At 36.3% G+C, this 27973-nt stretch overlaps 3 protein-coding genes across 8 annotated transcripts; 1 reads left to right on the top strand and 2 right to left on the bottom strand.

Moving 5' to 3' along the window:
* Positions 1–53: 53 nt before the first annotated feature.
* LOC136411542 (patched domain-containing protein 3-like) lies at positions 54–13582 on the bottom strand. Its single transcript, XM_066394148.1, has 16 exons — positions 13373–13582; positions 5737–5983; positions 5570–5643; positions 5292–5519; positions 5059–5230; positions 4872–4969; positions 4292–4412; positions 4065–4194; positions 3796–3962; positions 3179–3427; positions 2811–3126; positions 2422–2564; positions 1906–2067; positions 1201–1374; positions 913–1134; positions 54–219 (listed from the first exon to the last, which is right to left on the bottom strand). The coding sequence occupies exons 1-16, from the start codon at positions 13459–13461 to the stop codon at positions 73–75; spliced, it is 2739 nt and encodes a 912-aa protein (XP_066250245.1). The 5' UTR covers positions 13462–13582; the 3' UTR covers positions 54–72.
* A 925-nt stretch (positions 13583–14507) lies between these two features.
* Positions 14508–15742, bottom strand: LOC136411404 (nitric oxide synthase-interacting protein homolog). Its single transcript, XM_066393953.1, has 5 exons — positions 15502–15742; positions 15235–15452; positions 14885–15182; positions 14720–14828; positions 14508–14663 (listed from the first exon to the last, which is right to left on the bottom strand). Exons 1-5 carry the CDS (start codon positions 15675–15677, stop codon positions 14592–14594), a joined length of 873 nt encoding a protein of 290 aa, XP_066250050.1. The 5' UTR covers positions 15678–15742; the 3' UTR covers positions 14508–14591.
* Positions 15743–16105: 363 nt separating this feature from the next.
* On the top strand, positions 16106–27685 carry metro (membrane palmitoylated protein 7-like protein metro). 6 transcript variants are annotated; one of them, XM_066394569.1, is made up of 13 exons: positions 16106–16277; positions 17952–18007; positions 18460–18613; positions 18732–18864; positions 18916–19047; positions 19155–19184; positions 22902–23069; positions 23125–23321; positions 23549–23667; positions 23886–24065; positions 24238–24369; positions 24623–24834; positions 25103–27685. In XM_066394569.1, the coding sequence occupies exons 2-13, from the start codon at positions 17962–17964 to the stop codon at positions 25277–25279; spliced, it is 1680 nt and encodes a 559-aa protein (XP_066250666.1). In that variant the 5' UTR covers positions 16106–16277; positions 17952–17961; the 3' UTR covers positions 25280–27685. The 6 variants fall into 6 exon arrangements, with proteins under 6 accessions (XP_066250666.1, XP_066250662.1, XP_066250667.1 ...); XM_066394565.1 differs by having other exon boundaries at positions 16108–16277; positions 23760–24065; XM_066394567.1 differs by lacking the exon at positions 16106–16277 and adding an exon at positions 16332–16453 and having other exon boundaries at positions 23760–24065.
* The last annotated feature ends 288 nt before the right edge of the window (positions 27686–27973 follow it).

Below are 27973 nucleotides of genomic sequence, written 5' to 3'. Positions count from 1 at the left end.
GGAACTATGCATGTTTAATAAATTTATTAAAAAATTCAAGTCTTATGCATCTCAATAAATGTTGTTTTTAAGCTATTCTTCCGCCTTATTGTCGATATCATCAGTTTGAGGTAGAGGCATGGATATCTTTGGATGCGGATCAGGACCAATCCAACTTAAAATAACTGGTAACAGCACCGTGCCATGAAATAATCCGAAGACGATCACCAAGAAAAAAATCTAGGGCAAAAATTTATAAATATTACTTTTCTAGTTTATAATTGTTAATAAGTTCCTTCCACTACTATTAATCGTTAATTCGGGATACTATTGATTGGTATCTTGTGGCGTTAACTTATTTACAACACATTACCTAGGGGCCAGACTCAATAATAAGAGTTCTATCAAAGGAGTCTCTAACACACTGGTATCCGCCGTGGCTCTACGGTAAAATTTTCAACGAGGAGACTAGAGCAGATACAATTTGTAGATATAAAAGACATAATTGCAGGGGTGCTGGCAGCACCTTGAGCAAACACTTCGAGGAGAAACTTTAGAACTTCTCTTAAATACTCAATTTCCTGGACAAATTGGCGAATAGAATAAGTCCATGTATGGAAGCGGATCCTGAAAGGGGTATCTCCCTCATGTATAGAGATCGGTGGATGAGGTCTTTATCTTGAAAGCAGCAAGAAGCGACCACAGGATCGCCAAAATTTCAGAAAAAGCTCATAACGTAAGGTGGGAAGCTTAAAAACGCCCCACAATGTTTCTTCAGAGCTCGACTATGATTGACTTATGTCAGCCTCTATGGGTGGGAGTTACGTAGAGTAAGGGTTGCGCAATTGAACGACACACAAACCTGGCTCATACGTATCTCGTGTTTACCCCGAAGCATGATCTGAGGTTGAAAAAAAACATTTATGTAATTACCTTAAAAAACGAATTGAAAATGTAAGCGTCGGATTGGCCCATCATGAAAACTCCTATGAACGTTGAGAAACCCCCATAAAAGACAGCTGCACCTATTGAACTGACTGTCCTCAGTGACCTCTCCCTTTTCGACCCTTCATGGATGGTCAGAAAGGTATGACCAATGTGGGTTGCATAGTCCACACACAAGCCTATCGCCAATTCTAAACCAATACAGGAAACCTGAAAGTATGCAATTAAATTGCTAATTTTCTCTATTATACGCCGTAGTAATCCAGGGACACTTACCACATCAATCGTTAAATTTAGTCGTTGCATAAAGCCACAAACATTAAGCATAGTTAACAGCACACAAATAAAAATCCAGAAACATATTTGCCAGTTTGCTATCAACAGGATGGTACAGCCCATCACGCATATTAGAGCCAGTTCCAGATTTCTTACCACTTCTTGGTCGATTAACTGAAATGTATATCGGTTTTATTGCAGTACCTAAATACATTCCTTTTAGGGCTAATAGGTCAAAGTCCTGCCAACTTTTCCAAGAGGATAATATCCATGGAAAAAGAAGATTAATCAGTTTTGTTATTTCCATAAAAATTATCTTCTAGGTAAAGTGGACAACAAAGGTACCTATTATATCATAAAAGTTCCCTTCTCCGTAAACCTTCCATTCGCGATATAATTTAATAAGAAGAAAGGCTATTTTTTTACGAAAAAATGGTTAGGCGCTATCTTAAATAAGTTTTTAAGTGCAACACCCTGCACATTATTCGATTTTCGTACTCCTATTATAACAATATTCTCATATTTTGCTGCCATTGATATACTAAGTGATTCAAAATGTAGATACAATAGAAGGGAAACTTTAGACTATAAATCCTGTAAAGAGTGTTGCACTAAAGCGGGATTGTTGCATATCCCTGTTAGTATCAGAAATAGACCAAAAATTAACTGCCGGATAAGTGTACTAGTCTCTGCGACACAGCATACCTCGTCCGTGATCCACATGGCAAACATCTTGGACCACACTGTAGCGAACTTATCTCCAGAGGTGAAATTAACGTTTTCAGCAATGTCTCGCAGTTGGTGCATTGGTATAATTTGCTCTCGTGGATCTTTATGTTTTATGATGCTGAAATCGATGCTCGACATCTGAAAACGCAAAGCTACTAAGCATTCACATTTACGGAGTGCTGTAAATAATTTTGCAGGTGCCTGTGCGGTAAAAATATATCTCAAATCAATGAAAAAATCATTTTACGTTCGGTAATAGTATATTTTTCCGTGCGCGCGTGGGGAGCGAAGCCAAATACATTTCGGGACGTTACGTGAACGATACTTTTCATTGTCAGGCTTTGAATTTCCTTGGAAATCTAGAAAATCTACTGTGGAAAAAAAATCGCTAACGCGCGAGTACGATGGTAGAAGAACGGTGGTTGCAATAGATTTGTGTAATGATATAAGGTCGGTGTTTCACAATGATTAAATGTTCAGGACAACTCTTACCTTAATCTTTGGAATAGGAGCGCCACATTGTAAGTCACTCTCAAAAACAAAATTCCCCTGATACTTCCCATAGAACGGACTATGGAGGAATTTCGACATAAAGATATTGAATCGTGCTTCGTCTAGATCTGATTTGTAAATGTCTGAAACGATACAAAAATAGTAATTTAAAGAGCTAAAAGTCGCTGCTATGTTAAATTATTTCCCCGAGTGATTCCCCCGCCCACCACAAATGCGATTCTCGAATCCTTCTCAAAAAAGAAATTAAATTTTGACCGAAATAACCGACTTGTTAAGAGTAAAACTTGTCAATAAGAAAAAAAGCATTAAGTCGTGACAATATTAATCTGACTTTATCGCGAATTTTATACAAAAATGAATGAACTCACCATGCTTAAAATTGACTAAAACAAAATTTCTAAAGGGCTCCACCCAAGATACAACGTTTCTCGTTACATCAGTCAAATTCTCCAATTTCTCCACGCTCAATTTTATTTTTGTTATTTCCTGGCTGTAATTTAAAGCCCCTAGATACAAGCCTCCACCATAACCCAATTGAGGGAAATGAGTATTTCGAATTTCCATATACTTTGCTAAATGTGTTTCTTCGGGCAGAAACCAAGTAGGATCGAACCTTTGTTCCAGTTTCACGGCACTGTTTAGGCTAAACCCGGCAAATATTATAGTAGTGCATATGACGATGATCTGAAGGAAGCAACAAGAAGTACAAAAAAAACTTAAATACAAACTTTCTTACCTTCCCAGGGGTGGTCAGAATAACATTACCATAGATATACTCAAACACTCTATTAGTAAGCCTCCCTTGGCTACATTTATTTGGGATGTAAGAGGGATGCTCAATGCAGGGTATTATGCCATTTCTCCTCATTTCTAACCGTTGCTCATCCAAGACAAAACAAGCAACGAAGAACGTGTTCACGAATACGAAGGTCATGAAGACGCCTACTGCAGCGTAGATGCAAAATGATTCTAAACATGGCAGAATCTGGAACAAAGACGTGACTTAACGGTCTCAAAGGTTTTAACGATTTTAAGGCACAGAGGCACAAGGCATAGTTCTGAAATCATAATATATCTCTACTTAATCAAGCAATGCCGTTTATTTTGATCAAAAACGTTAAATAGTAGACGAATTTACACCTTCCAACTAATGCGCTCCAATCACGTCCTTCCGTCAAGAATCGAACGGGCGGCGACTAATGAAAACGAACATAGTGACGTTTGCAACGTTTGCCGAATTGGACGGGCTCAAGTCAACTCGCCCCAGGTTTTGTAATTTCTTCGAAAAACTTCGATTAGCATAGCAAGAATTTTTATACCGGCACTATAGTTTAATAATACATAGTTACTTACCGTGAAACATCCAATGATAAAAGCAATAACATCAGTAAAGGACGTTATTGTTATAGAAACTCCTGCATGCTGTAACATAATTCCCACCCTCTCAGGAAGTGGCAAGCTTCGGTGCTCCTGTGCCAGCTCATCCCAACAGCTCATTATCACCAGCATATCGTCCACTCCTGCAAACTATTTTTGTGTTGATAAATTAGCTTCTTTGACATATAACTCAACATTTATAGTTGAAGTTGGTGGAACTATGAGGTCTATTACAAGTGCCTTACCTAGTCCCATTAGTAGGAATGGTAAAGATAAATGCACCGGTCCGTAGAAGATTCCTAATAAGGAGCATATGCCTATCCCAACAACGAAACCCATTCCTATAGCCAAGAGGCCAACACTACCTAAAACCAACTAAAAAAATTTAGCACATTAAAAAAAATCAGCCAAAGAAGCTATAGATTTTGTGTGTGTTCAGGTTTCTATAATATTATGGTTTTTACGGACTTACCCTCGCTTCTAACCAATTAAATTTTGATATCACAAATTGCACGTAGACGACCATAATGGCTACTCCTATACACAATTTGTCCATGTCTTTGAATGTTGCACTGTTACTAATATCTCCAAAACTGAAAGAAGTGAAGAAGTTAACATTTATGACACAGTTGTTAGGATCGCCTAAAGAATTAATGCACAGAATAATAATTTTTCAACTTGTGTCCTCTGAAAGGATGGTTCAAGTTAGTTCAGGCGCCAATATTTTTGCACATGTAGACATCGCACAGTTGAATTTTTTGGCGCCAGTGATTGCACTTGCGCCAATAAACTATACAACCTGCAGCAGAATTTATTGGAGCCATTTACTAGTGTCAAAAAGTTTAATTACTTTTAACATGTTTATTTATACAAATTATTGGCGCCAGTTTACTGGTACTTCAAAATTTGCGAGTCTGCCGATGCAAGAAGACGGGAGCTAGACAGTTGGTACCATGTTTCATGCATGTGTAAATCTTGTTTAAGGAGATATTTCTATAGCTGAATGAAGCATAATGAAGAATGATTCAAGAGGTTGATAGAGGGTTTCTTACCTTCTTCCGGAAAAATAATAAATCCCCTCAAAACTTTTTGAAATATCCTCTGCGATTTTTAAGAATGTCAGTTCCCATTCGAGAGCTTTCTCGGAGGCCTGCGAGAAAATTCACACGCAACTCAATTTTGATAAAAAAATAATTGGCAGATTTTCATACTACAGAGTGGAGAAATTTAGATCCTCACCCATTCCCCCGTGCCAGCCATATTCCCCGCTTTGTCCATATCCACTGAGGAAAAATTCACGAGTAAAAACCACTGATTTACTATGGCTGTCGCTTTTATAATGTGACCGGTCTCATTTCTTACCACACCCCCGAGTAAATCTCTGTAGTTCTTCAAATTTCCCACATTAATCCTGTTAGAAGAAAAATTCCAGCAAGTTCTTAAAAGACCTCCCCCCTTGGACTTTTACCTACTTCTCATCATACGAGTTAACAGCATTAACAATATCTTCTTTGGTCAGCAATGAGATTTGAGTCACATTAAAATTCCACAATTCTAAAATACTTTTGGTATAACACTCGTTCTTCATTATCTCTAGGAAGCTGCAATACATGGCAGATGGCATGGCTAGACTTGGGTCGCGCTGTTCTTGGACACTACCCAGCAATATCTTCAGTAACTTTTTGTCAACTTTAGGAATTCTGAAATGAACAATATTTGTTTGCGTCAAGTAACCCAAGAAGTTATTTACCTGAAGCAGACATCATTCATTGTAACATTATTTCCAGTTTTTGCAGTCATGATTTCGTTATGAATATAGGAGAGCTAAAATGAAGTGTAGTTCACATTCGATAAAAGTTTTTCAAATTTATAATTCATTTCATAACTTTTTAATAATAATTTAACAAAATCCCATACCTTCTTGATAATATCAGGAGTGAGCACATCCTCAGCTACTATTGTGATAGCTTCCTCGCTGAAACCTCTCTCAAACGTGCTTAGTAGCCATTTCGAGTCTTGAACGAAAGTAGTGTGGGCTGGTACCCATAGATTTAAGGGATTTTTCTCCTGCCTGAATCTGAGGAACCCGAGTCCGCTCAATAATACTGCAATACCGCAAAATAGTATGGTTTTTACTGGTTGCTTAGCTATGGCAACCCCCAATCTGGAATGAATGTTTCGACTTTGGATCGGAAGATAATTCAGAAATTACATTCGCTCGCAATTACAATGCACATTTTTGTTTCAAATGCCAAGTTCAAATTCAGTCAACTCGGGATGTTTTAAATTAATTGCAACAATAACAAATTACAGTAAAAACCCAATTCACATACAGGTTGTTTGGAAATAACGTTGAAATGTTTTGGACGATAATTCTAGAGAACAAAATTGAAAAAAAAGTTTTTATAAATATATCCCCAAAATTGCTTCTTAAAGGGGCTAGAACCCCTTAAAAGGAGAACTCTGAAGATAATTTTTTCGCAATATTTTCGTAATTATTAGTTAGAGATCATTTACTTTGCACACACTGTTCATACATAATCAAGTAATAGTAGTAAATTAAATCAAAGTTCAAAATCCTCAGGGCATGATAAAAATAACAAGGTGACATATCTGGTGGTCATGCAGGCTCGAAGTAGTAACAACAAGAGTTAGCGTAGCTTGTAGGAATTTTAATTAAATAGATATTTAAATAATTCTATTAAAAATCAATATTGATATTTGTGTGGAAAATAGGAAATAGCTTTTTTTTTGTTTGAACTTCGAATTGAAAAGGATGTTTTTATGAATATATAGAGGGTTCTTGAAATGACTATACAATGTTCCGCCAAAAATAAGGCTTTCTAAGCAAATTTACCTAAGTTCAATATTGTTTCGTTTTATAGCTACAAGGAATCAAACTTCTCAAATTAATTTTTTTTTTTTTTCAAAATAATTGCTAAACGCTTTTATCCATTTTTGCTTATTTTGAAACTATGGGTTATTACATAAATTGACGTATTTTGACGTGAGAGGGATCTCTTTTTAATGTATAGAAATATTAATGATAGCATGTGGTTTTTAATTAACAGTTTGTATTTTACCCTGTGTACGAATTACTTTAATTTTTTTCCCTGCCATTAGCTGACTTTATTTTGAAAGTTTTTTTTTCTTGTAAAATTTTCACCAGGCATACACTTTCTCTACAAAAAAATTACTTACAATACCTTGCAATTCATCACTGTTGTGAAAACGATGTTAAAAAAATTGTGATTGGCATTTCTCTATGCAACAATAAATTAAATATTTCGTACATATGACATAGCGTTTACTATGGTTCTTGTTCAGATGTTGAGTTTATTGTAAATTGAATAATTTTTGGTCTTTTAAAATGAAACATTATTCTATCGCTGAGAAGGTTGATATACTTCTAGTATATGAATTCAGTGAGGGAAATTAACATATGAGTGTCCGAGTCTATCATAATGAATATCCAAATCGTAGAATTCTGAACTATTAAATTTTCAAGAGTATTGAAATGCTACTCAGGGAAACGCGTAGTTTTAATCCAAATAATGTTAATTGCAGACACCAACGTCAAAAAGCGCTAAAAATTGAGAAGAAAAAATATGGTACCATCCTAGTTGATTGGTAGAATATCTTTGGAAGTAAAGTATACCAAATAAACCCATTCTTAATCGAGTTCCTAATAATTCCCAACATAAAAATAAATAAAAAGAAAGTCTTCAGGAGGTTCATCAAGAGGTAGACTTATATTTTTACACTTATTGCAAATATTGAAATAGTTGCTTGCATAAGTCAGACATGCGCTATTAGTAAAATTTACAAATTATCGACAATTTGGTGAAGGAAATGTTTTTCCTGCAGGAAGGTCACATGACGCTTATGATTATTGCTTATTAGATCAAAACTTATTATGCAACTCTCGAGAGTGTAATAAATGAAAAACAAAAAATGTTAGATTTAACCTGTTTGCGAACAATCCTATTAAACAACAAACAGAAAAAAATTTATAATAATACAAATTATCTTTAATTTACAACAGGAAAGCTATACCTGTTTTGCCACTTTTCAAACATGGAACGTCGATATCTCGGAAACGCGTGAGGCAATTGTTTTGAAAAATGCCTCAAATCTATCCTCTTGATGCGTTCAATAATCCTACGCCTAAAATGTCTTTTGGTTATACAATTTAATTATTTTCTTACAAAGGTCACATATTAATAAAATTACGAATTCTGGACAATTTGATGAAGGAAGTGATGCCACTGCGGGATCGCGACACGATGCTTGTGGCTATTGTTCATAAGAGAATTAAATTTATAAGCTCGCACATATTATTTAGCTTTCAAAGTTGTTAAGCTTTTAATAGATCAAGACAAAATGTTAAGATTGATAGTGGCTTTATCTTTATTATATACATATGTTTATTAATTATGAACATGACATATTTAACAGCGTATCAAATTCTAAATTAATATGGTTCTCGAAAAACCTCTGATTTGTTTTTAAATCAAGTTCTCTTTACAACAGAAAAAATATTTTTTATTCCATCGGGGTATGTTTGCATAATGAAACTGCTGCCTTGAATTCGCAACTTTTCCCCCATTTTACTAAATCTGGAAACATTGCAACTTATTTCTTATCGAGTATCGTTTTTAAGACCGATCAGCTCTACATTTACAAAAGGCATATAGTACCGTCATCACTTCGTAGGTGATTCACTCGAATGTTAACGCGGCGATCAGCAAGATGTCCGTAATGTGTTCTCCACTAATAATCGAGATAATCGAGTTTTCTTTTATTCTAAAGACTTGTGAAGTACGTCATTAGTGTATTCATGACTTAGTGAGTGAAAGTGGGCGGGGTTTAGCTGTTATTTTGTGAATAAAAGGAGATGTTGCTGACGTGATTCTGGCTCACGCTTTTGATGCTCGGGGGCAAGTTCTGATTGTTGTTTCTTGTGATTTACAGTTTTGTCAGGTCAATGAGAACAACGTAATTAATATTTTTGTTGAAAGTCGAAATTATTTGCAATTTTGGCTCTTCTGGAAGGTACTTAGAACCATTTTTATACGTGGCCGAAGAATGATGTCACAACTTTGACGGTGCCGAAGATTTAAAAACTTTTAAATTTTCTTTTTCAGGTCTCAACTGTGTAGGCTTCTGCTTCGAATCGAAATTAATTCTAAACTCGAACTGTTTCGAAGATTTTCAAAACTTTTTTTCGGGAATTGAAATTGATTTTTTTTTGTGGTTCACATCTCAACTATGTACTGCTCGGCTTCAAGTCGAAATTAATTTGAAACACTGTTTTGAGATTTTTTTTTAGAAATTAATTTTATTTTTCCAGGAAATAAAATTGAATTTTTGTCAGAATTAATATTATATAATATTGATTTTTTTTGTGGGTCACAGAATTCTGAACCATCAAACTTTCACGAGTATTGAAAGGCAACTTACGGAAACGGGTAGTTTTAATCTAAATAATGTTGAACGAGGACGCCAACGTGCAATTAGGAGAGATTAATTTTTTGAAACGAATTTATTTGTGTATTCAGGGAAACATTTTGAACTTTTGTTATGAGAATTAAACTAATAAGGAAAGGGACCCAAGTGTCCCCCTCCGATTTTAATGAAATTTTGCACAGAAGTAGTTTAAACCTATCTAAGAATAATGATGTACATTTTACGTGCCATCTTCAAAGTTTAAGGGGTGAAAACTACCCCTAAAGTTTCGCCAATTTTTCGTTTTTTGACGATAACTTTTGATTCAGATGAGTTAGAACAACAAATAAAAAAGCAAACTGTTCCTTTTTTAATTCTTCATCGATCCTTCTGGATCCGAAAAAAATATCACTTTTAGTTTGTTTTTTCTTTTGAAAATTTAATTTGTTTTTCTCCCCGTTTTTGCATGCCTCGAGCTGTCTCATACAATTTTTTACCATTTTATAGAGAAAATATTTCTCAATAGAATGGTGCAAAGTAGAACTCGATACCATGTTTCTAACAAAAGTTATAATTGTTTAAGCAAAAGTGTGCACGCCATGTTCTATTGCTTATAACTTCAGAACCGCAGGTCGCAGAAGAAAATTTTTCATAATAAAAAAGGCGTAATTTAATGAGCATTAAAGAATGATACCATAAAAATGATATTTTCAGTTGAAATTAGATTAACATTTTCTACAGTTAACAAGTATTATGCGTTAGTAATCAGCGTAGGGCATTTTTCCATATATGATAAACATACAAGTAGTCGAATATTTTATTGGTATCTATGGATTATATGTTTTGCAGTAATGATATGAAGCTTATGTCGCCTTTGTTAATAGTTTTATATGAACCCAGCGGTGGGTTTGGACCTCGAGTGGAGGAAAAATTATTTCGTCCAGAAAATGTCTACATTTTAGCATCCAAATCTGGAAAATTAACAAGTGAACATTTCAAAACATGGATGACAGAAGTATTTATACCAAACACAGGACAAAAATCACTTTTACTTTTAGATTCCTGGAATGGACAATGCCCTACTGTTTTGGAAGACATAGCTATTAATCATAATGAGATTAACGTACCTGAACCTAACCTGAACTAACCTGCTGGCACAACAGGAATAATACAGCCTCTGGATGTTTTTGGATTCCGAGTTTGGAAAAATTTTGTTAGGAAGTTTTCAGATTCAGTATTATTAAATAACTATGATATAAATTTACACGAAAGAAATTATTTGATAAAATTACAGTCCCTCGTTCATAATCAATTGTCTTCGCCGAGATTCGCTAATCTTTTTAAATATTCATGGTTTAAAAGTGGATATATCGAAGAAAGGCCTGCCGAATTTGAAAACCCTGTAGAATACAGCTTTCACACAGTTTCTGCGAAATGTGATTTATGTGACCAAGTTGCAATATTTAAATGTTCTTGGTGTAAGAAAAATGTATGTTTTAAACATTTTTTCGACGAATATCATTACTGCAAAACATATAATCCATAGATACCAATAAAATATTCGACTACTTGTATGTTTATCATATATGGAAAAATGCCCTACGCTGATTACTAACGCATAATACTTGTTAACTGTAGAAAATGTTAATCTAATTTCAACTGAAAATATCATTTTTATGGTATCATTCTTTAATGCTCATTAAATTACGCCTTTTTTACTATGAAAAATTTTCTTCTGCGACCTGCGGTTCTGAAGTTATAAGCAATAGAACATGGCGTGCACACTTTTGCTTAAACAATTATAACTTTTGTTAGAAACATGGTATCGAGTTCTACTTTGCACCATTCTATTGAGAAATATTTTCTCTATAAAATGGTAAAAAATTGTATGAGACAGCTCGAGGCATGCAAAAACGGGGAGAAAAACAAATTAAATTTTCAAAAGAAAAAACAAACTAAAAGTGATATTTTTTTCGGATCCAGAAGGATCGATGAAGAATTAAAAAAGGAACAGTTTGCCTTTTTATTTGTTGTTCTAACTCATCTGAATCAAAAGTTATCGTCAAAAAACGAAAAATTGGCGAAACTTTAGGGGTAGTTTTCACCCCTTAAACTTTGAAGATGGCACGTAAAATGTACATCATTATTCTTAGATAGGTTTAAACTACTTCTGTGCAAAATTTCATTAAAATCGGAGGGGGACACTTGGGTCCCTTTCCTTGTAAGTTGGTGACTATTTAGAATTATAACTTTTTTCATGTTTTCGTTCTAACTAGACAACAGTGATGAATTACAAGGTATCGTAAATAATTTTTTTGTAGAGAAATTTTATGTCTGACAAAAATTTCATAAGAGACAAAAAAGTTTCAAAATAAAATCGACTTGTGACGGAAAAAGAATTAAAGTCGCTCGTATAGGGGATAACAAAAATACAAACTTTTATTTCCGAATCACGCGCCATTTTTAATATTTCCCCGAATTAAAATAGAAAGCCATATTAATATCGATTTTGACATATGGAATTCAACTTTGAGGTACCGCGAGTAACTCAAATATCGAAATTTTGCAAAGATCCCAATCAAAAATATTCCGGAGTATGATCAAGGCTCTATGATACATCACCAATAAGACAATTCAAAATGATTTTAAAGTTATCACAGTACAAGAGGAAATCGGAAAGTACTTCATCAATTACAAGCAGAGACTTGAAGACCACCCGAATGTTCTCGCTAGGGGATTGCTGGATGGAGCGCCGATCAGAAGACTGAAAAGAATTCACCCGCTAGACCTTCAGCAACGCTTCCATTAATTGCGATACCTGGTAACTGTTGAATACCATAAAATAGCGTGCGAAGCACTCTTATGGGAGTGTTTCGCCTCCTGTCCATGTTTGTGAATCTAATTGTTTATTGTCTGCAACGCTGGTAGATTGCATAGTAATATGAGAGAAAAAAAATTAAAAAAGATCCCGCTTACGTTAAAACACACCAATTTATGTAATAACTCATAGTTTCAAAATTAGTAAAAATCAATGAAAGCGTTTAGCAAATATTTTGAAAAAATGATATTCATTTGAGAACTTTGGCACCCTGTAATAGCAGAACGACGTAATATTGGATATAGTTTGTATAGAACGTCTTATTTTTGGGTAATTTTTGGTCAACCGTTGAATAGTCATTGCAGGATCACCCTGTATCTTTTGAAGAAAATTTTAAGAGTTTTTCCCATAGATAACTAGAAGGTATTCGTCTTTTTCTTCATTTTTTTCGTTTTTTTCTTCTTCGGGATTTTCCAGGTCAGCAGGTAACTTTTTTATTTTTTTATTTATTTAACGTTTAGTTTTTAAGCGACAGACTTCCGTAGATATTTAAAAACGAGTTTCTTTCAAAACGAAAACGAAATTCGGGCAACCATATTTAATCGAATTTGATTTTTGTGAAAATTGCGAATATTCTTTGTTTCGAAATTTATGGGTTCATGAATTTAATCCGAAAGTCTATATAAGCTGTTAAGTTTCCTGCTAACGAAGATAATGCATAAGAGCTTCACTGAATTGGCACTTTAAAAAACTAGCAAAACAAACCATTACACGTATAATGAAAAAGTAAAAAATGAACTTTAACTCCATGTAGGTGATTATACACAGCAGGTAGTTTATAAAGCAATCTATTACCATTACGCAAAATACATGGTTAAAGTTCGTTTACAAAAGGAAATAAATATCCTTTTTTTATACAGAGTGGTACAAAATTGTTCGGAAAATTGCATAATAGATTCTACATAAAAAGTATTTGTATAAACGCAGGTCTGAAAGTGATTCACTAATGAAAACCAGAGTGTTAAACATTAAAAATGGTTGTTGAAAATCAATTTTATCTTTTTATAATGAGGTTATTAGAATTTAACCTGTTGACCTACATATTTTGGAAACGACATTTAATCTCATGATGGAACACAAATGTTGTCCAAACAGGCCTGTAAGGTCCCTTATCAGGATTTCCATGTACTATAGCTGTAATATACTTGTTATTTAACATGATTGTTTTATCATCCCTATGATGGCATTGTGGGGCAAATAAAAAATGATACAAAAAAAATTACTTACTTAAAAAAGAATGTCTCCGTGCCTACGACAATACCAGTCGTCAGCTTGCCGTAGATGTCCCCACATACCAGCCTCCAATTGTTGCCCATATCTTTGCTCTAAAATGTTTGGATGCAATTATTACCAGACGAATTTATTGTAAATAATTTGGAAGAATATTCACGATCAATCAGTAATTTCACTTTTAAAAATTAATATCAATGCACTTCCAGAATTAACTGTAACGTAAAACGCGATACAATAGAATATTTTCAAGTGCTGATAAAGCTAATGCCGAGAAACGATAGATTATAGGAGCGTTTGCCAAAATTTAAGAGACTCACTCCATTTATAAACTAACCTTCAGTCGATTTACGTATTCTGACTACTACTGGTTCTATGATAAATCATAAATAATATTCGCTCCGTAATTTAGTTGTAACTAATTAAATTAGAATCAAGGTCTTAGATGCATGGGAACGTTTGATTAAAAGCTAATGTAAAATTGTGACTTATAATGAGTCATTAGTATTATGTACTATACTGGGTGTCCAATACAAAATTTCGTAATAAGGTGCTGTACTAAAGAAAATATTTTGCATGGTCCTCGTATTTTCTCTTCATATATCTACATATAAACTACAGGGTTGATTCATTGTGGTATATATTTAATTGTGTGTCAGTGTACCTATAAATGTGAAATTTTTGGACTTCTGGAACTGTTATATTGTGGCTCTGCCATTTAATTTAAATGTACCTACAAAATGGCCCCGAATAAAAAGGAGGTAACAGTTCATATTCAGGGACAAAAATTCAAAGAATGGCGTTTCTTGTGCTGTATTAGGCAGAGTAACTATGTTCAAAAACTAGTACAGATATTATAATACTCCTTGCGTTGACGCAATGACAGAATTCGACAAAGTGATTGATATACAATGATTTTAACAACTGGCGCACAAATTTTCAAGATAATAATAATAAAATTCTTTAACATTTATCTAAGGGATTACATAAAATAAAAAATGTGCGAAATTTCGAAAAAATATAATCAGGTCTCATTGGTTAGCATTACATATATTTACACATAATTTTTGAAGTGTTTGAATGTAGTGTGCTATTGTTATTTCGAATAAAAGGAATTATCTATCTACCTAATCATAACAAAATGGTAAATAAATGATTTATTTATTAAATACAACACTTAAGAAATACATAGATATCAAAGTAATTAGACATATACTTATGCTTGTAAGGCTGGCCTTTCATACTTTGCTTGCAGTTTCTCATTAGTCAAGGCGTAACCAGTGCCACCCTAAAATTTCAAATAACATTGCAAAATCTCAACCAATCAGAACTTAGTAGGCTCACCCTTTGCATCACAATAATATCTTTATCTTTCAGTTTTTTGTTGGTAAGGGGATGTATCATATCCTTTTTAATCAGCTTCTCCACACACTCCAATGTTACAACATCCCCCCTTAATGAACATTACCCTTAATGCTAAATCAAATAAAAAAGTTATGTGGAACTTACGTGGGTCGCAATACAGCACAGGGTACTGAGTTACTCAAACTGTCCCGAGTGACTGCACACATGTACCTGTTTTCTCTGGTATGAATTGACTTTCTATCATCTTCATTAACTGGTGTGAATTTAACATCAATTAAATCTTTGACTTTCAAAGGCTTTCTAGAGATTGGGCAATATATGGTAGGATCTGGCTTCTCAAGATTTGGTTTTGCAGCCTGTACAGACTGTCCAGGGACCCAGAAGCTTGGCAATACTTTGTCATGACCATTAGCCATATTAGAGATTGAGGAAGTGCTGGGCTCTATGAACGAATTTAAACTAAAACAAGATTTTAATTGTCAAAATTTACTTACCAGTTTTAAATCCATCTAAAGGCTTGCTAACAATGTTTGCTTCACTCTTTAAAAAGCTCTGAATTTTTTTTTCAGCATCCATGGCCTGCTTGATGGCAACTTCCTCCAGTTCTCTATTCTTAAGCTTCTCATATTCTTTCATCTTGCGACTATACTCATTCTTTTTGGAAATTATATACTCGAGGATCACTTCCTTATCAAAGAGATAGCCATCTTTGCTGCAAATAAAATGTAAATTTATAGTAAGAAAGCTGGCTGGTGCATTACGTTATAACGGGGTTATTGCAGGGCTGTAGAGATAACGAGCAGCAGTCAAAGTTCGTCACAGAGTCTTTACCCAGTCTCTGAGAGGTGCTGCCATAACCTGAAGCTTTAGCGTCTTTTTTTTTCTCATGGTAGGTGTACACTGCACCTGCAGTGCAATTTCTGGCGTGTCTGGTCATGTTGGATGGGGTATGCAGAGAGCAAACGTGTCAATTTAGCTTTTGAATGGGACTTTTAGGCATTCGCTAATCGAGAGAAGCTAACAATCCAAAATTATAAATAATGACATATTGTTTTGAGGTTAGAAAACGCTTTAGGCTTTTTCTTGAACGCGGATGTGGTGCCATCTATGATTGAAATACAAGAGATTTAGTTTCCTGGCCTTGTAGCAAAAGACAAAAATAACATTTATTTGAAATGAAAGAAATTAGTGAAATATTGAAGAAACTTCTCGAGTTTTAATTAGTTTCATTGTAGTTTGTCTCGTAACTTAAGTGGTTGGACAAATTTGGGTAAAATTGTCAAATGAACTCCTAATGCTTAACAAATGCTTTTCTAATAGAGTCCCCACATTTATGCAGTGGCTTTCCTTTCCTTGGTGTGTATATCTGGTTGCCTATCAGGTTGAGCTCGGAAAATGTAACTATCAGGAAATTCTGGATATTGAAAGTGGTCAGGAAAAATCATTCGTCGGTGTGTTTTCTTGTGTTTTTCTCGTAGTTTCGTTGCCCCAATTCCAGAGGAAGGCATGAAAATCGACGGAAATTGGACGAGACGAGGTTTGTGATTTAAATTCCCCCCTTCTAAGTTGTTTATACTGGCGGCTTCCTCAAATTATTATAAACAAAAAATTTGGAAAATCTGCAAATTTCCTACAACGCAGGGTTATTAACCTTACAACTAGCACTGAACTCATAATTGAACTGAATGGTAATGTTGCAGTTTGCTGGCCTAAGTAGGTCCGATTTAATTCAAATTAGTTGTGTTCAGTATTTTTAGTGCTTTTTTATTGATCAGTATAACATTGAGTTGCTTGGGTAAGTAGGCACTGTAGCCTCTCTTGGTTTTGCGCCCTTTAGAGGCAAGTTATTGGAGTCCCAACAAGTTTAATGGAAGAATAAGTTTCCTGTTTTATTCTAAATAATCTCTATTGCTTCATTACTTCATTTTTGGGAAATTTGAAAACTGTCTATCTAGTAACTTTACCAGCATTTCAATAATTTGGCTTAAGTATTGCTCTCAGACCTTGTAAACTACAACTGCGAGCTAGACTGCAGGCTAGTTTCCTGAATCATCGAATTTGAGTCTTGGCCTGGGTATTGCTCAGATTCTTGGTTTCTCTGAGAACTACTTAAGAAACTGATTTTGTATGAAAGCCGAGTATGAAACTTATGAACCTCAAGAACCAATAAAAAATTCTTTAAAATATCTCGTGGGACTTAGAGGATCTGATGAAAATATGTTCATCGTGGCATTTATGTGAGGTGATACTTTAGAGGGGACATATTTGTGGCCTTTTCCAGAAAAAACATATACAGTGAAATCAGAGCAGTTTCATGACATTGGGCCAATTAGTGGGATCCTTGGTGGAAATGGAAAACACTCAGCTGGACAACTTTTGCTATGTGAGAATTGACAATGCCAAACTCCCTAGAAGCAATTTTCCTGGGTGCTGTTCTTGAGCCTGAAAACTGACAGGAGAATTATTGAGGTACAACCAATCTCAATAGGTGGCTTTGTGTCATCTGTGTTACCTCCATTGTGTACTAACTCTAGCAAAATATCGAAAACTTCTTATTTTATCACCTATCAATTCCACATTGTATATCTCATACATGAATGGCTTGAAGCTCATTAGGGCATATGAGAGCTTTGGTCTGCAGCAGAAGGTAGTGAGAATAATGGGTGAAATGGAATATAGGAATAACAGTCTGGGTTAGTTTGTGATATAAGTTTTTATGACTGTATCCTCTTTGTACATACTGACTGTCTGGTGTGCATAAAAAAAAACATGATTTAATACTGACCACATGGAGAACAGTATGATTATAAAATAAGAGGCCAGGGATGTATGTCAAGATGGCCTGGGGTATTGGACAGTAAAATTGTTCAATGTTTTGCTTCCTGCAGCAAAGAACCTCTCCTGAAAAAAGTCTGCGTATTGGAGAAATTCCTGAACTCAGATTTTTATGGAATTGTAAATGTTGTAGTTCTTATCTTTTTAAATGTGTTATTCTTAATATAATGTGATGCCATTTTTAAACTGTGTCTTTTGTTGAGAACTGAGCAGCTTGTCCTATTTTTAATATGTACCTACACTTATTTGTGGTTTGTTGAACATGTGTAACTCTGTGCAACTGACATCAATAAATTATTGCTTTTGGAATATTCATTTTAAGCACCCAGAGAGGTCTACAGTTTATTTTTAAATTATATTTTAATAATTTTTTCAGACTTTGCAGCATGACATCCGACGTAATGGGAAATGGAAAGAAAAAAACTGATCCTGGTAAGGAACTATTTAATTAATAAATGGTGATACCGAACTAAACATCCTTTTTGGCGAAACCAGTAGAAAAAGGATGGTGACTAATAGCAAAGAAATTTCCTTTTTTTTTGCTCTTTTTGCCCTAATGTTGAACAATATTGCACGAACCCAAGGGGGGCAATTGGCCTGTTAAAACTTTCTGAAGAAGAAATTTTTTGGCATTTTAAATCTTTTGTGTTTAAATCAAGATGCCAAGCTAGAAGATTTGGAAATGGAATTTCAGAAACATTCATTTAAAATCTTAAAAAATGTCTTCATCCAAAAGCAAATATGAGTAGCTAGAGAACTTTATGCAAGCACAGTTACTGAAACAAAAACTACTAGCACCAGAGACAATTTCAGAGGATGAGCAAAATTACTAAATTCCCGAATGATAATGCTAGAAATGACACATTTTAAGGGCTCAATTTCAGCTTTAACCGACCTTTATGCAAACCTTCAAAAAGCAGCCAACCTTCCAAGCACTGAGGAGGAATTGGCGTTTTTGAACGAACTGTTGCAGTCCAAGGAACTGAATGCTTTAGTAAACATCCATAACAGGATATTAGGAAATGTTGAACGGCGAAGGTAAGTCCATGTTGAACAATTTAAGAAGATTCATTATCTCCTTAGGGTCGGCACACGCAACTTAAAGGTGTTTTAAATGATATTTTCATATTTTTTGATTAGAAGTGGAACTTTACAGGTGTTTTCCAATCCCCGCCTTGTCGGACGGAATGCACGTGCTGGCCGACGTACTGGAGCTACTGCTGCAGCAGCCCCAAAGAACCGAAGAGTGCCAGGAGTTGTTTTTGATGTTGCAAAAACCGCTTTTACAGGTAGTTTCCCGCGTTTCACACTTCCTTGGTATGTTTTTCTGTTCTCTCAAGGGTTTATTGTGTGCGCACGACGCAGTTGCCCAAAAGGATTATTACCCACACCTCCCCGACATCCCTGTCGAGGAAGACGATGGCGAACAGACCATAAAGATTGTCCAGCTGGTCAAAAGCAATGAGCCGTTGGTGAGTTTCAATACTTCATTGGTCTCTTGTGGTGTTCATGTTTGGGTACCAATCTAATCGGAGGTAGTTTTTGAATTATTGATGGGAAATTTTTCTTTTTTGCCAAGACTGGTACACAAAGCGCTGAACCGATCGTCGTAAGTATTTGTGAGATCGAGACACTAGGCATATTTCCATTACTTACTTAGTTGTTTCCTTCGCTTTTACTTGTGTTCGATTGCGAAGTTGGGCAGTAGTTTTGTTTCATCTTCATTCTGTTTTTATTTTGAATCGAATCAACCCAATTTGAGTACAATTTGAGTATCTTCCATTCTTTAAAATTCCACATTACAATAGCAAAGTAGCTTTATACGATGTTTCAATTTGTAAAAAATCTCCTGAGGCCATGGACTTCAAATGGTTGTACCCTGTATATAAAGTAGATAGAGAAACATTATTCGAGGAACGACTAGTAAGTGACTTTAGATCAGGTTACTTAGATAACCTGAACTAGTCGGTTCTCTATGTTTCTTTAGCAGAACATAGAGAGGTTTATGGCGTCACTGACAAGGCCCATAGACAACGTAGATATATGTTTCTGAAATTGAACGTGACGCACAAGACCTAAAAACTCTCAGACCTACGAGCCTCATGTTGTTTTTGCTAAAGAGTGCGAAAAAGCTCCTTTTAGATCGACGAGTCCATTTTAAACATTTGTCGCAATTTGCTGGTACGGTTAAGCTAATTTTACAGGGAAAAACATTTGATATCCTCGGTTTTGTGGATTTTTTTATATTATGAGTTTGAAAGCTTTTACTCGTAACCCCCCTAAATACTCCTCTAGAGTGCCTACTTTGTCTGTGATTTTAGCCGGCAGCGGTTTCAAAATTTTCGGGGTCATTTTCGGCTCGTCACTTGAACTACAGTCCGGAAATACCCCCAAAATGATTCACCCTGTATAAAATGTACATAATGACAGTGTTAATTTGTTTTCCTGCACTTGGAGGCGCGTAGTTCTGCAGATGCGCAGGTGGTGCCCTTCTTTTCTTGCTATGAAACTGCCATGGATATTTATATTTGCACCCGTCAGGCTTGACACTCTTTCCCGCACTCGGAGAATGGTCCATTAAGTCCGTTAAAGGTACACGCTGTATATTTATCTTGGGTAGACACGAAAAAAAAAACAAAGTTAGCACGTACAGTCAATAGTTTTTCTAAAAAGAAATCCATTTCTATGGCATGCCCCGATTTTTATTGAGTTGGAATAGCATATACTTCTAGGTCATCGACTACTCACTCAGGGCGTGTTTAAAAATTGTACGGGGTGCTCCCGTGAGAGGTATTTCTGAGATCACAAGGGTCTGCCTTGAATTTGAAACACCCTATATAGACGTTCGTGTACTATCCAGTATACGAACTTAAGTAAATAGGGATATATGTATAGGGTACTACGTATACGCGGTTCCCGTTAGGTTTTCATACAAAGTGAGTTTTTTTAGCCATTTCAGAGTGATTATACATGTTCTGAGTCTACTTACAGGGTGTTTGATTTAAAAATTTTCTGCTTTTAAATAGTGCTTTAACGTAAAGAAAACACAAAAAAAGAGAACACTCTATGGATAATGGATTCATATTAAATTTATTTTGGCTCAATTTTAATTTCGTTCGGCAATTTAGTGGACCATTCTACAATAAATCTGTAATAGATAGATTTTCTCTGCCGATTCTAATACTCTTTATTCTTCTGCCATTCTATAGTTGATATTTTGAACTTTCCAATTTTCCATTTTTGTTTTTAGCTTAGGAATTCGTTTTTTTGGATCCTAGAATTTCCTTCTGTTGGTTCCACTAGCATTTTTTATTTGAAGTTCATGAACCAGCAGAGAGGAATGGAATGAAAGAAAAGGACGACATTCCTAATTTATTACAAACAGACCTTTTATTACATCTTCGTAAAATTGTCGAATATCTGACATCAGAATCGACGTGTCAAGGTACGAAACAACCCCAGAACGCATCCATAGAGAACCATTTTATAGTAAAAATTAGTTATCTTCCATTATTAATTTAAGAAAAATTGAACTTTATAACCAGTTGTTCGAATTTTGGGACGAGAAGAAGTTTATATCTGTTTGCCCCCTCCTGTATACAAAGACGTAACTCAAACGTTTTAAATACTCAGGTCACTTCCCTCCACTTTTCCTTGTTATTTTGAAATATATAGGGTGTCGCATACGAAATTAAACTGCCCTCAAGAGACTCTTCCATTTCTCGGTATCATGAATTGATATTTTGCGGATTTCTGAGTTATCCAGGCCAAAGAGAGATCAGATTTTGGAGCTGTATTCGGATAAGTGTGAAAAAAGTTAGCATTTATATTAGGTCGTATAGTATGAAATGAGTAGAATTGAATTGAAACTTTAGTCATTTTTTTTCATATGAAATATTTTTATTGTCAATCGAAATATGCACCACCATTATCAATACACTTCTGCCATTTAACGGGAAGTTCATTGATTCCCCTGCTGTAAAAGCCTGCAGGCCGGGAGTCGATAAACTCTTGGAAGGCAGCTTTGACAGCCTCGTCGGAGTTGAATGTTTTCCCTACCAAGAAGTTATCCAAATTTTGAAAGAAGTGGTAATCAGTGGGTGCTAAGTCGGGTGAATACGGTGGATGACGAAGAGTTTCCAATTCCAACTCCTGTAGCTTGGCCAAGGTGACTTGTGCGGTGTGTGGCCGAGCGTTGTCGTGCAACAATAGCGGTGCGCTTCGATTGACTAATCTTCATCTTTTAATCATTTCGGTCAGTTGTCGGCAGTAGACATCAGCCGTAATTGATTCACCAGGTTTCATGAAGCTGTGAAGGATGACACCTGCGTTGGACCACCAAACGGACACCATAAGCTTCTTTTGATGAAGATTTTTTTTCGCACAATGTTTTGGTGGTTCATCTTGATCCAACCACTGCGATGAACGTCTGGTATTGTCATATAGGATCCATTTCTCATCACAAGTAACAATCCGATTCAAAAATGGATCGTTACTATACCGGCACAACAAAGAAACACAAGCTTCGAGACGTCGTTCTTTCTGTATGTCGCTCAACTCATGCGGTACCCACTTGTCCAGCTTTTTCACCATACCAATTTCAGCCAAATGAGTCAATATTGTTTTTTTGGTTACACTGAATATTAACGATAATTCGCTTGCACTTTGACGTGGATTCGCTTCCACCACGCTTCCACACTTTCAGATAATCGTTATCCACTTGAGTTTCAGGTCGTCCACGTGGTTCATTTGTTCAGGTTAGTTCAGGTCAAAATTGCCAGAACGAAATTTCATGAACCAACGAGATACTGTTTGCTGTGAAGTGACTTCAGTACCAAACACATAATTAATATTGCGAGCCGTCTGAGCTGTTGTGGTTCCACGGTGGAACTCATATTTCATTAACACACGAATTTCACTATTTTGCATGGCTGCACAAAAATTTTTATAAAAATAAAAGTTTTCAATAATTTTTAACACTTTAAACTCTGATCGAAAGAGGAAGAATGTGCCTTTTCCACATAAAAAAGTCAAGTCCAAATATAGATTTAGAGTGAAGTTATTCGCAGTTGAATGTGGCATTTCGAGAATCTACTCATTTCATACTACACGACCTAATATTTGCAACACTTTGTATGTTTTATATCGCAAGATTCATAATGGGCCTAAGGATTTTTCAAGTCAATCACATAACTGTCCCACAACTCTCGTTCGTACTCTTGGTACGAGGATGTAGATGAGGGCTGGTCCTATATATCTCGCACAACTGGCTATAACTCATTCACTCATTACTGTCGATGGTGTGAGCGCTGCTTCCTATATACAGGGTGCTACAATAAAAACAGACGAAGGGACCGGTAAGATCGTGATAGCCAGGGTAATGCATGGAGGTGCCGCAGACCGATCCGGTTTGATTCACGTGGGAGACGAAGTGGTTGAAGTAAACGGCATTAACGTTGAAGGAAAGGAACCCAATGACGTTTTAGCCATTTTAGTAAGTCGTTAAAAGTGAAATATGTGGGAATTTTCACGTTTTTGGGGGTTTTCAGCAAAGCTCTGAGGGTACTATCACGTTCAAACTTGTCCCGGCTGAGAGTAGATTGAACAGTAGGGAAAGCAAGGTGAGGGTGAGAGCGCACTTTGATTATGACAGCTCTACGGATCCCTACATCCCATGCAAGGAGGCCGGTCTGGATTTTAAAAAGGGAGACGTGTTGCATATTGTTTGCCAGGACGATCAGTACTGGTAGGTTTAATAGCCCCATTCAGCAGATTCAACAGTTGTGGTGCTTTTGGGATTTACGCTGAATGAGACGCTACGTTTCAAACATATTTTTATTGAGAAACGAGGTAATTTTTATTGTATATTGCAGTTGTTCAACAGTTATCCAGCAGCTGCACAAAACTGTTACCTCTGCTGAATGTGGCCAATGAATGGAACCGTAATTATTTTCTTTTTCTGTTGTTTCTCAGGTGGCAGGCCCGCAAAGAGGGGGACAAAAACATGCGCGCCGGCCTGATCCCGAGCAGGGCTCTTCAGGAAAAGCGAATTCTGCACGAGAGGGAGAGTCAAAATGGAGAAGAGGAGAACGGTAAGTTTCGCTTAATGCTTAAGATCGCTTGGAGCGCTATTGCATGATTTTTCTTCCGTAACGAGACTAAACGGTAGTGTCTGCTTGCCTAGGGCTGTGTTTCGTTCCGGTAGTGGCTGAGGATGGCTTGAGCTGTAGTCCGAAACCTGCCCTTTGTCTCGCTGCCGCGGTGGCCGCCGACACCAAAAACAAAACTAAAAAAATCATTTACGATACAGCGGAAAACGACGATTTCGACCGGGAGTTGATCGCTACGTATGAGGAGGTGGCCAAGTTGTACCCAAGGCCAGGCATCTTTAGGCCGGTGGTGCTGATCGGACCTCCAGGGGTCGGAAGGAACGAGCTGAAACGGCGGCTGATTGACACCGACCCTGAGAAGTTCAGAACTCCCACACCTTGTAAGTATTGTGGAGTTCAAGAGCAACAATTTAGAAACTATACTTAAGATGATTCGATTCGGCTCTATTTATCCCGAATTACCCATAAAATACATTTGGTTCATTTTCAAAAACGCATCCTGTGAGATTGAACCCGAGCTGTGTTCATTCTAAACTCGAATCTTATTTCCAGTCACCAGTAGGAGTATCAAACCGGGAGAGGTGGATGGCAAGGAGTACTTCTTCGTTCCACGAGAGCAAATGGAGGCCGACATTGAAAAGGGGAAATATATCGAATTTGGAGAGTACAAGGGAAACTTATACGGTAAAAAAGCCATGTGTAAAAGAAACGAAGTCGCATGAACCCACAGCATTTATCCTTATAACTCACCTAGTTTACATAGTTCCGATATTCTTGCGGAAAATCTTCCATTCACCTTAAGGTTGTACCTCACTCTTTCTGGTCGACACATTTCCTTTACCAATAAACCTCGCAACAATTCTAGTTAACCCTTGAAATTCCTGGTCTTCGTTTCTTCTCGACCGTCAAAACACGGCCAGTAAGGGGAGTATTTCAGGCACCAGCGCGGACAGCGTTAAGGCCATCGTAAACTCGGGCCACGTGTGCATTCTCAATCCCCACTACCAGGCCTTGAAAATGCTGCGCATGCCGCAGCTGAAGCCTTACATCGTTTATATTAGTCCGCCGAGTCTGGACGTCTTGAAAGAGACCAGAATGGCCAACCACGCAAGGAGTACTTTTGATGTCGACAACTCCAGAGGATTCACGGTAAGTCCCTGAAAAAAACCTAGTATTGCGAGCCGTTTTGCGTTGGTAGTTGGTGCTGGTAGCTATTTTCAGTTAATTTTTTTGAGAAAAGCAACAGGAAAAATTCGAGCTTCACAAAAATTGTAACTTTGTTATTTTGAAAAATAAATCCTTCGATCTACGCAGTATCTTAAACCATTTGGGAGGTATAGCCCTCGAAATTACAGCAAAAAAAACTTTGGGATGAATTCGCTACAATTTTTCCTATTCTTTTGCCAAAACCTTTCAGGAAGACGAATTCAAAGACATGATCCGGCATTCGGAGCGCATTGAATTCCTTTACGAGCACTTCTTCGACGAGACGATCGTCAACGACGATCTGGGTGTGGCCTTCGGTAAGCTTTTGACAGCCGTCAACAGGGTCGAGACGGAACCGTTGTGGGTTCCCGCTTCGTGGGTTCAGTAAACGGTTGAGTGGCGTCTCTCATTGGTAAAACATAGGAAATTGTTAATTTGTGCGACCAATTAGTGCATTCACGTCGGTTTTGGAACGACTTAAAAATCCTTGATGTGACCATCGGTGGACACTTCTTACCCATAATTCATTTTTTGTCACGTGTGTAAAGCGGTAGGTCGTGGAAGTCTAATTCTTTTCTCTACCTATCTCCCTTTGACGTATATATCTGGAAGATTTGTGTCAAATTATGCCGTTTTACATTATAAAATATCTCAATTCTCCTCGGTGTGACAGTCTTCGATTTTGACAAATGAGTGACGTTAGAATAGATTCAGCAAATGTCAAATTCAATGAAGATTGTGCTAAATTTCTAATGTTACTCATTTAGTCAAATACTCGGTGAATTAACCCAGTCATGTCGATGGCCTATCGCTTGACAAGTAATAAAAAAATGAGAAATACCGGTGGACGCTTTTCAGTGATCCTCTTCGCCGTCAAACAGTGACGTTTGTATATCACTTTCTCTTTCTCTCTCTTTTACCGAGATCATCCAGTGTGCATTATGGGATTATTTTCCGCGCATGTCACCTAAAAAATAATCACTGCCATTTATTAGTACCCTCGGTTCGTAGTCCCCACTTTTAATGTTCGATATGTACCCGAATAGGTAAATATTAAATTGTTCACGTAGCTGCCGCCATTTTGATATTTTCGTGCCATTTTAGTACCTCTATTTATAGCCGATAAAGGAGTCGTAATCGTATGATTATTTTGTGCGATGTCGAATCGACTCGTGTTGGAAAATGCTAGAACTTTCTAGAATAATTGGAATGTTTTTATAAATGGTTATGTCGAGACAAATAGCGCCTTTGTGGTATAGGAGGGAATCTCTAGTATTTGCGGTGTTGCCGTCTTAATACTCGAGGAGGTTATTAACCGGTTATTTTTTCACCAAGTATGAAACTATCGAGATTAAATAATACGTGGCCACGGCAGCAACACCCCAAAATAAAAGCGTTTTCGGTCGCATCTCTCAGCTCAAAGTGAATGCCAAAATGGGCCTCGGTAATTTATTAGATTTTCCTAAAACTGACGCTTTCTTCAAACGTCATTATGTAATTTAGTTATAGATGGCGCTGCAATAATACAAAGTGGAGAATTCTGATATCAAATTAGACATACAATACTATGTGACATCATGGCGGTTTATTTTGTTTGTTTTCGTTTCGCAGCGCCCTCATCGGTAGTTCAGTTGACACTCACGGTGAGCATTTGATGCTACCGAATTTGTTGTAGTGACCTGAAGCTAGGTGCTCATGAACACGGTGGTAAAATGAATCAAAACCATTGGTTAAAGAACTGCTAGAATGGACAATTTTTTAACCAATGGACTTGCATTTAAACTCTGATCTTTTCGCCCATGAATGCCTAGCGTAAAAGATGAACCAAAGCATAGATTTTAACTCATTGATATATTAAAACTGTAGAAATTAAGTGTAGATATTAAATATGATCCTCCATGTAGGAAGTCACGGATTTCATTTAGTTGCCCGGTTTATACGGTCTCTCGTGTTATAGGCCTACTTATGCATTGATTCAACTGTATAACTTGTTGAATATTTTCTAAGGAGAATTGGAGTGCCATCAAAAGATTACAGTTGCTTTTCACTGAAATGTAGACGACGGTGTATTAACTGAAATGACAGCTATAGGCTGTCATTGTGACAGCACAATGGCGATTCAAATATCTTCAAATTCGGTGGATTTATTAAGCGTAGAAATACGTTGAAAATGAAGAGTAATTCGATCTTCTTTATATTCGGAAACATGTTTAAAAATCGTGACAGCTGTCACTTTAACGTTTCCGATGAAAGCAAATCTTTGCTTTATTGGAATGTTTTTTTATTAAAACCATTTTTTTAATGTTCAACGAATTTAAAGTTAAAAGTCGTTGGGTTCTCACTGAACGTCTTTAGTACCTGTGTTACACGTCAAGGCGAGAAGGACGTTGTCATTTGGTTTACTTCATATATGATATTTATTTAGTAAGTCATTCGTTGAAGGCGTTAGGGAAATTTTAGAATTCGGGCACATTCCAAAATTGAGTTGTCATTTGATGTAATTTCTCAGGAGTGTTCTATTATCATGTTCATGAATTGCGACCCGGTGCTTGTTTCCGGTTAATTTTGGAATGGGTTCTTTCTAGGACAATGATGGTTAATTCTTGTAGGTTAAATATTTTGCTTGTAAATTAGTGAATTGAAAGCTTCAACCCTATTTCTCGGTCGAATAATAGTGAAGGTCGTGTAAACCGGTCGGTCGTCGGCAAGTTTGCTAATTTTACCTTTACCTGTTAACGTTGTTGCAATGAAATTTTTGTATAGTTATTATTAATAAATTACATTATTTAATTAATGTTCAGTGTTTAATCACGAGCCTAAGACATGCTCATCAAGCATCGAGAAAAGTTCTCGAGGCTAACAGCTACAAGTCAAGAAAATTGACCAAATCATTCCCCTAAAGGTTAAGAGAACTTTCCATTGCATCATTCCTTCTTAATTTTTTCGCATTGAAGAAGTGGGTATATGAAACACTCATTTAGTATTACACATGTTTATTTGAATGATATTAATACAACTATTAATAACTAGCATTAAATAACTTTTATTCGGTAAACTGCGAATGAATCATAGCTGTAACCGT

The sequence above is a fragment of the Euwallacea similis genome, chromosome 10 (assembly GCF_039881205.1).
Source record: "Euwallacea similis isolate ESF13 chromosome 10, ESF131.1, whole genome shotgun sequence".
NCBI classification, from domain to species: Eukaryota; Metazoa; Arthropoda; class Insecta; order Coleoptera; family Curculionidae; genus Euwallacea; species Euwallacea similis.
Note: the sequence above shows the minus strand (reverse complement) of the source record. Positions and strands in the feature narration are given on the sequence as shown.